Source organism: Chiloscyllium plagiosum, chromosome 18, assembly GCF_004010195.1.
Source record: "Chiloscyllium plagiosum isolate BGI_BamShark_2017 chromosome 18, ASM401019v2, whole genome shotgun sequence".
Lineage (NCBI taxonomy): Eukaryota > Metazoa > Chordata > Chondrichthyes > Orectolobiformes > Hemiscylliidae > Chiloscyllium > Chiloscyllium plagiosum.
The window spans coordinates 14,561,052-14,570,895 of NC_057727.1; the positions used below are offsets into that span (position 1 = coordinate 14,561,052).

Sequence of the window (9,844 nt, forward strand, 5' to 3'; positions counted from 1 at the left end):
TTTACTAAAGCTCTAGAGTGACACTTAAACCCGAAACCTTGTGTTTCAGAGGCAAGAATGTGTTGGCCATTGCAGTTATAGTGGGCCGAATGGCCTCCTTCTATGCTGCAACACTTCTGTGATTCTGTGTTCAACAAACTTGATCACCACAATCTTTTTAAAGGGAATCAAGAGGTGGGCAATAATTGCTGGTCTTCTCAGCACTGCCAATTTCCTGATGATTAAAAGTAACCATAAGTGTTTTGGTCTATTAAAGAAAAGTTTAGCAACCCATGAATATATATACAGTTATAGAGTCATAGAGATGTACAGCATGGAAACAGACCCTTCGGTCCAACCCGTCCATGCCGACCAGATATCCCAACCCAATCTAGTCCCATCTGCCAGCACCCGGCCCATATCCCTCCAAACCCTTCCTATTCATATACCCATCCAAATGCCTCTTAAATGTTGCAATTGTACCAGCCTCCACATTGTACTTCCTCTGGTAGCTCATTCCATGCCCGTATCACCCTGTGTGAGAGAAAGTTGCCCCTTAGGTCTCTTTTATATCTTTCACCTCTCACCCTAAACCTATGCCCTCTAGTTCTGGACTCCCCGACCCCAGGGAAAAGACTTTGCCTATTTACCCTATCCATGCCCCTCATAATTTTGAAACCTCTATAAGGTCACCCCTGAGCCTCCGACCCTCCAGGGAAAACAGCCCCAGCCTATTCAGCCTCTCCCTATAGCTCAAAAGATTCTTGCAAATCTTTTCTGAACCTTTTCAAGTTTCACAACATCTTTCCGATAGGAAGGAGACCAGAATTGCACACAATATTCCAACAGTGGCCTAACCAATGTCCTGTTATTTTCCTTCTCTTTGCTTTCCCTGCTCTCTGTGGCACAATTGACTGAGAGGTTGAGAAGATGTACTTAGGAGGATTGGAGGAAATATTAGAAGGCTTATCTTTTCTGTAGGTCCGAGTTGCGAGCCCTACAATGACACAATTGGACAATTTGGAGCAGGTGACTGTGATGGAATCCGTGGTTTCAAAACTTGTATTTCTGAGACAAGCCCTGATTGAAATGAGAAATAAGGAAGAAAACTAATCTTTCTTGGTTTCTGTGAAATTGGAAGACTAAAATTGTTTGAAACATCAAGAGACAGAGCCACTAAATGATGATTCCAATGATGCAGTACAGGCAGCTTGAAGAAAAGGGTGGTTAGATCCAGAAGATAAGAATAGGTAAATATTTAGTTGCTGCACCTGTTTCTGTTACTTGATGGAAACATTGGCAGATCCATACCATCCAGGCTACTGTAAGCAGAATGGAATTCCTACAGATGTGTGCTGTACGGTAAAGACTGTGCCCATTGGACTCAGGTTAGTTGTGGGCTGCTTTCGACTGGGGTTCCATTATATCCCAGAAACAAAGGAGCTGAAACCCCTTATGAGAAACACAGAGCTTTGAAGGGTTCTGAGAGTGGGATTAATAGCAAGTATACTGAATGGTATGCCAATTATACCTGGCATTTCGTATGTGGATTTATTGTTTATAATGGACTGCAATTTGCATATTTCCCTTATGTTGATTCTGGGTCTGAGTAGAAGTGGTTAACCGAGGTAGTATTTACTTTCCCTAACTCTTTTATATGGTTCTTCTTTAGTTTTAATTTGAGGAATCTTATGGCTTTACTCCTTCAATTAACTAAGTGGAATTTTGGATATCTATTTTTATAAAAAAATGCTGATTTCAGACAACAATCAGAACAGCATTTCTTTGGTTTCTTCACAAATTATTTCTATATTTTCCTTGTCATCTCAGTGCCTGTTTTCCTGTAACTAGGAGATGATTGCAATTTTGTTTAGCCACACTGTTATCCATTTAATCAATACATCTTTCACTTGGTGTGGGCACATCATGCTATGAACAGACACAAGCCTAAAGTGACCAACTGCAGGACAAATACTCCAGTGGCAAGCAAAACTACAGGAGTACAACTTTGGAGCACATTGTCACTAAGGCTGAGATTGTATAGAAATTCAGCAACAGCTACTTCAATTATTCAATGTTATGTATGCATGTTGAAATTACTGGAAGCTACCTTGCTTAAATAGACATCATTCAGGTGTAGTTCTCACAATGAATGCCAACAGATTATTCAGCCAGAAGCACAGACAATTCTCACCTACAACAGTCTAAAAATGAGCATGTTTTAGACATACTTTTGTGATGTTGTTCTCGGGAGTTGATACCATATATGTGATTAAATATTTGCTGGTGAGTTAAATCAAAATCAAAAAATATTTTAAGTAATAACACCTTTAGTGCCATCTCATAACTATCTGATGAGGCAATATTTTTCCTAAGATTTCAATTCCTGAAGATGTTTCAGCTGATTGTGGGGAGTGGTGGTGGGGTTACAAAAGAAAGTGAGAAAAAGCATCTAAGAATACTGCTTTTCAGGTGGAGAAACTTGGTATTAGCAGGTTGGGAAGAACCTAGGCTGGACTCTTATCATGGGTGCTGAATAGTCTGGCTGAAGCAGTTAGATCTCTTTCCTCTTGCAAACTGGTATCCAAATGCCACAGTTAGAAAGTCAATTGCAATTTTATGGAACCATGATGTGGAGGTGCCAGTGTTAGTCTGGGGTGGACAAGGTTAAAAACCACACAACGTCAAGTTATAGTTTAATAGTTTTATTTAGAAGTACTAGCTTTCGGAGCACTGCTACTTCATCAGCTACCTAATGAAGGAGCAGTGCTCCGAAAGCTAGTACTTCCAAACAAACCTGTTGTTCTATAACCTGGTGTTGTGTGATTTTTAATGTTATGGAAAGCCCATGCGGAGGATAGAATGAAAACTCTCTGCTAACAGATACTGGCACTCAGGGCTTAAAGATATTGATTTTACTTGTGGTGAATTACAGGAATACTGCTTCTGGCTCCACAGATATATCCTGCAGCACTGCTGGCCTAGCCTTATCCTATTCTGGTGGTGACTCCCTTTCCCTTATGAGCACCTACCCAACAGTCTGCCCATGTCCTGGTTGGGCAAAATTCCCAAGACCAAAGATTGGTGAACTTTGATGTCTGTTGTGAATCTGTTGAATACAAGTAAGGATGGGTGTCAAAACCATAGCGTCCTTGAAGCTGGACGGCCTGTAACTCTGTTGCTTGACCAACCACTGATCAACATTCACTTGATAGCTTCAGTTCCCAAATGCAGTTTCCTGGTGGCCCTTTGCAAAAGATACATTGGAAATACAGCAATTGAATTAGTCTATTGAGAAGCTCACTCTGGCCTCATGTGAGAAAACTGACCATTTCACCACAGTATTTAAGGAGTTCAAGTTGAAGTAGGTTGTTCGGGGGGATTCTGAGGGACAGGATTTACATGTATTTAGAAAGGCAAGGACTGATTAGGGATAGTCAACAGGGCTTTATGTGTGGGAAATCATGTTTCACTAACCCAGAGTCATAGTTCATAGAGCTCTACAGCATGGAAACAGACCCTTCAGTACAACTTGTCCACGCCAACCAGATATCCTAAACAAATGGGAGTAGATTTATTTAGGATATCTAGTTGGCATGGAAGAGTTGGACCGAAGGGCTTGTTTCCGTGCTGTACAACTCTATGACTCTATGACTATGACTCTATTAAAAAGAAGGAAGAAAGAAATCTGATTTCCCAATCTAAAACATTGATTTTCCCTGACAATGGGGCCCTATCCATCCCCTGTAGCACTGACATGTGAACGTTTCCTTCATGCTTTGCACATCTTCAGAATGCAATTCTCCACGGGTTGTTAATGCAGGACCAGTGGAACTGAGAACATAGAGAACTTTAAAGCTTCTGGGATCAAGCTGCAGATAAGTTCTAGATTCCGGGTCCTTCCGCACACAACGTCCATGGCCATTACATATAACCCTGCTGCACAACAAGGCAGCTGTAGTAGTGTTTAGAACGTATCTTCCAAGTTCCTGGTCAATGTAATTCTTCAGTGCTTCACAGCGCTCCTAATAGAAGTACAAACATTTGCTAAGAGAGTTTAAAATTCAAATCAGAATATTTTCAATATTCTGGAAACTTTAGTAATTCTAACAAGAGGTCTAAGCATCCCATTGAGTTCTGTTTTAGATTAGATTACATTACAGTGTGGAAACAGGCCCTTCGGCCCAACAAGTCCACACCGACATGCCAAGACGTAACCCACCCATACCCCTACATTTACCCCTTACCTAACACTACGGGCAATTTAGCATGGCTAATTCACCTGACCTGCACATCTTTGGACTGTGGGAGGAAACCGGAGCACCCGGAGGAAACTCACGCAGACACGGGGAGAACGTGCAAACTCCACACAGTCAGTGGCCTGAGGCAGGAATTGAACCCGGGTCTCTGGCGCTGTGAGGCAGCAGTGCTAACCACTGTGCCACCGTGCTATTGAGTAACAGATTTAAGTTCTCACACTACAATGAGCAGCTTCCAGTGGACTACCTGAGGAAGGTATCAGAAGATGGAGATGGTTCAAACTCATTGTGAATAAGTTACTGATTGGGCTATCATTGAATATTGTCTCCGGTTCTTTCACAGCGGCTTGTCACAATATCCACTATAGAATGCGTTTACATGTCTGGGAATAAATACTAACCATTGTACGTGCAAACTCCATATCGCCCCATAAAACTATTCCAGTAGCTCCCATGGCTGCACTTTCTCCAATAGTGTGTACTAAGTCAATCTGGAAAACAGATGGAAAGTGATGTGACTAACATATTGGGAACAGCAGAACTCTGGATTGAGCTGAGTTTCAATTCATCAGAAGATCAAAATACTTCTTATATCACTTTATAGAGAAACATACAATAGCACACATGAACTGCCAAAATGGAGAAGCCCCTTCGTGCTCACAAAAGCTGATGGGCAATGCTCAAAAGCACCTAAGGTTGGTTCTCTTTTCTCTTTGTCCCTTTATTTCTTGTATACAGCTCATATTAGTCTAAAAGTCTCTATACGTGGATGCCCATGTTCTAATGCTCCACATGGTTGGTATCTCAATGCCATCTCACTGAAGCCTGCTCTTTCTGAGTTTTTTTTTCCCTTTACCATGGTTTTGTTTCACCCTTTATCATGTGTGATTATTTATCAAAAAGTGATCAGTGATATCAATCCTGAATATTGCTTTAATATTTGGATAGGTTGAGTAAATGGCCAGAAATATGGCAGATATAACGTAATACAGTTAAGCTTATAGTTATTCCCTATGGTAGAAAAAACAACGTCAGAATATTTCTTAAGCAGTAAGAAGTTGGGAAGTGCAGATGTCCAAAGGGCACTGGGTGTCCTTGTTCCGAAGTCACTAAAAATATGTACATGCAGGTGTATCAAGAAATTAGGAAGGCAAATGGTGATTGGATTTTATTGCAATAGCAAGTGAGTCCAGGCATAAAGATTGCTTGCAGTTGCATAGATCCTTGGAAAGACCTCCTGGAGTATTCAGTTAGATTTCGGTTCCATTTACTGAGGATGGATATATTTGCCAGGTCGAAGGATAACGGAGATTCACGGGATTAATTCCTGGGATGGTGGGAGTGTTTTATGGGGACAGATTGTGGACATTGACCTGTATTCTTTAATGTTTCAAAGAATGAGGGGTGACCACACTACCACTGACAAAATTCTTGCAACTCGTGACAGGGTGAATGTTGGTAAGATATCTGTCCTGTCTACAGAGTCTAAAACAGTGGTTATAATTTCAGGAAAGGGAGGAGGCAATTTAGGACTGAGGTGTGGAAGAACCTCTTCAAACAGGTGTTAAATCTTTTGAATTCTCTACCCTTATGGTAGAGAATACCCATATTCTCTGAGTATGTTCAAGATAGATGCTAAATTTCTGCAGACTAATGACATCAAGGAAGATCTCCAACAACAGAGGATCTAACCATCACACTTGACATTTGATGACATTACCATCACTGAATTCCCCCCAGTATCAATATCTTAAGTGTCACTATTGACCAGAGACTGACTACTGGATTGGACTGCACTGGCCATATAAATACTAAAATAAAGATAAAAAAACCGCAGATGCTAAAAATATGAAATGCAGACAGTGCTGGAGAAACACAGCAGGTCTGGCAGCAGCTGTTGAGATAAAACATAGACGAAGAGTGAGTGGACACGAAACATTAACTCCAATTTTCCCTCTAGTCTAGAAATCTACAGATTTCCAAATTCTTGAAATGCCATGATGGGATTTGAAGACATGCTCCAGAACATTGGCCTGGAGTTTCGATTACTAGGTCTAATGACATTATTACAATGCCACCAGCTCCCTTGTTAGATGATACATCTCTGCTTGGTTCTTCACTTCACCCACCCAAAGCATGAAGAAAGCCCAAATAGAAAGATGGCTTAAACTGAGACTGAAATTCATGTTTCACAACCCATGATAGCAGCATCATAAATTATATTATTGAAGGCAATTTCAGCCATTTGACTTACTTTGGAACAATGTCTTGCTTACCTCAGTCAGGAAGTCAAGTGTTTTTATGTATGAGTATTTGGAGTAAACCAAAACAGGCAGAGCATCATTAGCTGAATCAAGGGCAGCAACACGGAGAGCCTCCTTAATCTTGTAGTGAACAAACTTTTGAGCTTTATTTGAGGATTTTAGCTTCTCAGGGATGTAGATACTTGGATATAGACATCGTGATGCCTTCCAGAGCCATGCTAACTCGTCATTTCTAGAGATATCTTCCTTTTTGCAATGGCCTGTGTAATTATTAGCTTCATTTTCTTTAAAGTAATTATAGCAGTCTGGAAATTTGTAATAGCCCCAGTAACCCTTTGGTCTCAGAGTCTGTCCTAGTTTTAGTGTTTGTTTCATAAAGTCTTGCGCAGCATTTTCAAATTCCTTCTTGGCAATCTGGAGAATCTTACTTTCAGGTAAATGGGGGTATTCACTTCTTACTAGTTCTTCAGATTTTTCCTTGTAGATATGCAGATGGTCCCAGTTACGTTCCCAAACTGGTCGCCACTCTTCCCAATCTATCACTGCAAGCCCATGGAAGTCTTTGTCCAGTACAGTGGAAATGTTATCTGAAGCTACTGTGAGGTGGTCAGACAGACTGGCCTTCTGCACAAGACCACCATTTACTGGGATCCTCTCACTGGTGTAGTATGGGTAAAGTCCTAATTTGTTCTTGTAAAATATGGTGATATTCTTTCCAACAAAGGTCTCATTTTCATTTTCAACAATATCAAAGACACTCAGATCCAAATCAACATCAAATTTTGTTTTACACCCCGCAGTAGGTGTGTTCCAAACCACAATAAATGGCTTATTGTAGAGCATTGGTGAGGCTGATGCTGGCTTAAATTCATTCCCCCAGATGAAGGCTGGATGGGTAGAGAGATAAAATAGGGTATATATGAGTAGTGTGAGACCTGTTAACATTATTATGGTTCTTTCCTCAGCAGCTGGTGAACCTCTCCCAATCAGACCATTCTGTAAGAGAAAAACCAACAATGTTTCATTTGGAAATCAAAGAAATTCCATAGTTGATTTGATTTCATAATCAAATGCTTGAGATCCACCATATAATAGCTAGGCACACAGTGTAGAAGTACTGAAGTTTGATCCCTATCCTGTGCAGAGTTAATTGGCTTCAGCCATGACAATACTTGGGCTGCCACATTTGATCTAGCCTATGGTTCAAACTCCCCAAAAATATTCAGTGACCCTGTACGTTAACAGGACAAGAATCTCTTCAGGTAACAACCTACTGATCAAAATCTCACTCTTGAATAAAGAATGGCTACTTCAATTAAGTTCCAAGAAGTGTGTCTACACCATTGAATCTATGAGGAGAAAGTGAGGTCTGCAGATGCTGGAGATCAGAGATGGAAATGTGTTGCTGGAAAAGCGCAGCAGGTCAGGCAGCATCTAGGGAACAGGAGAATCGACGTTTCGGGCATGAAGGGCTAATGCCCGAAACGTCGATTCTCCTGTTCCCTAGATGCTGCCTGACCTGCTGCGCTTTTCCAGCAACACATTTCCACCATTGAATCTATGTCCAGTAAGATTAATGGGTAGATCTTGATTCTGTGCGATTGTATGAAGCTGTTACAGAAGATGTTCAGATTGTTATTTCCACTTTAGTTTGGAGAGATGATAAAGTGGGCTGCCAACTCACTCCAGTCCAGTTTTATACCATGCTGTGAAATTAAGATTTACCCCAAACACAAATATAATTTTTAAATCATATCACACTGCAGTGTCAGTTATTTATCTCAGATCACTTATGCAACACCACAAAAGATGGATGCATATTAGGCAGATTCTGTATCAGGGCTCATGCCCGAAACGTCGATTCTCCTGCTCCTTAGATGCTGGCTGACCTGCTGCGCTTTTCCAGCAACACATTTTCAGATTCTGTATCAGGGCAAGATCTCTTGACAAAAGAATTTTCTGATCCTACTACTTAGCTTAACATCTGTTATTGGGAAATTATTAGAGTCTATTATAAAAGATGTAATACAAGAGCATTTATGACTGCATAGTATTATAAAACAGAGTCACCACTCTTCTCCCAAACTGTTTCTAACCTAAGGAACCTTCTAAAAATTGTGAAGACCAAATTATTTTCTTTAAGGCTCTTTGAAAGATCAAAAGATTCCCTTTCAAAATATCTCTTTGCATTTTAGATATAAAACATAATAGAGATTTATAAATATTCTTGTCTATTGCTTCTAAAGGAGTACATTCCAAATGTTTTTATAGTGCTGATTTTATGCATAAAAGTAATAGAATATTAAATAAAATGAGCTGGATTTTATAAGCACGGGAACAGGTTATTTAGCCCAACCACACCATAGCAGGATTCATACTCCACTGAGCCATGTTTCCGTATCTAAACCGGTCAGAATAATCCTCTTTTTCATTCTACTTCACATGCTTATTTGATCTTCCCTGAAATGCACATACGTTTGCTTTAACCACTTCCTCAGTAGCAACACTACTTTTTCGCAAGTGTGCGTTGAGCAGTTTGTTCCTCATATAATTTCGCTGATGACAATCTCACACTGATGGCCTCTAGTTTTCTTTCCACAAGTAGAAACACTCTCTCGGTGTCTACTTTATGACAACGTTCCATCATTTAAAGACCTCTATTTGGTCATTCTCTAGCCTGTTCTTTTGAAAGCATTAGAGACCTAGTCTGTTCATCTTTTTCCTGAAGTTAGTTGGTGCGGTCCTTTTTGGTTTTTTCTTTGTACCCTCTTTCAACATGTCTTAGAGTCACAGAGTCATAGAGATGTACAGCACGGAAACAGACCCTTCAGTCCAACTTGTCCATGCCAACGAGGTACCCTAAATAAACCTATTCCCATTTGTTTAGGACATCTGGTTGGCATGGATGAGTTGACCAAAATGTCTGGTTCCATGCTGCACATCTCTGACTCTTAGAGACATTGAGAGAGGGTACAAAGAAAAAACCCAAAAAGGATTGTACCAGAACTTCAGGAAAAAGACGAACAGACTGGGTTAATCATCTTAGTCAACAAACTTTTATCTACCCACCTCCATAACCAGCGCTCCTCAAACATTCCAGAAGATTCCCCTGGCCTCGGAAACACCATTAGCCATGCGGCTGATGCAGCTACCACCCCCACGCTGATTGATGATGTCACTTCTGCCCCCATCATGGCCACTCCCACAGCCACTTCCGGCCCTCACATCATCGCTGATGCCACACGCTCAGTGACTTCCGCCACCCCTACTGCCGTGTCTGCCACCACTTCCGACCCCACCAGCACCACTCACCTGCATTCTGCTGACACGCCCCCCACAGAC

General features: G+C 41.0%; 1 protein-coding gene across 3 annotated transcripts in view; it reads right to left on the reverse strand.

Annotated features, from left to right (window-relative positions):
- Positions 1 to 3,627: 3,627 nt before the first annotated feature.
- Positions 3,628 to 9,844, reverse strand: part of LOC122558866 (hyaluronidase-1-like) — a 55,365-nt gene continuing 49,148 nt past the window's right edge. For all 3 annotated transcript variants that reach the window (XM_043707730.1, XM_043707729.1, XM_043707731.1), the window contains 3 exons: positions 6,515 to 7,498; positions 4,640 to 4,729; positions 3,628 to 4,004 (listed from right to left, as the gene is read on the reverse strand). In XM_043707730.1, the coding sequence (XP_043563665.1) occupies positions 3,681 to 4,004; positions 4,640 to 4,729; positions 6,515 to 7,498 (1,398 nt within the window). In that variant the 3' untranslated portion in view covers positions 3,628 to 3,680. The remainder of the gene's footprint in view (positions 4,005 to 4,639; positions 4,730 to 6,514; positions 7,499 to 9,844) is intronic.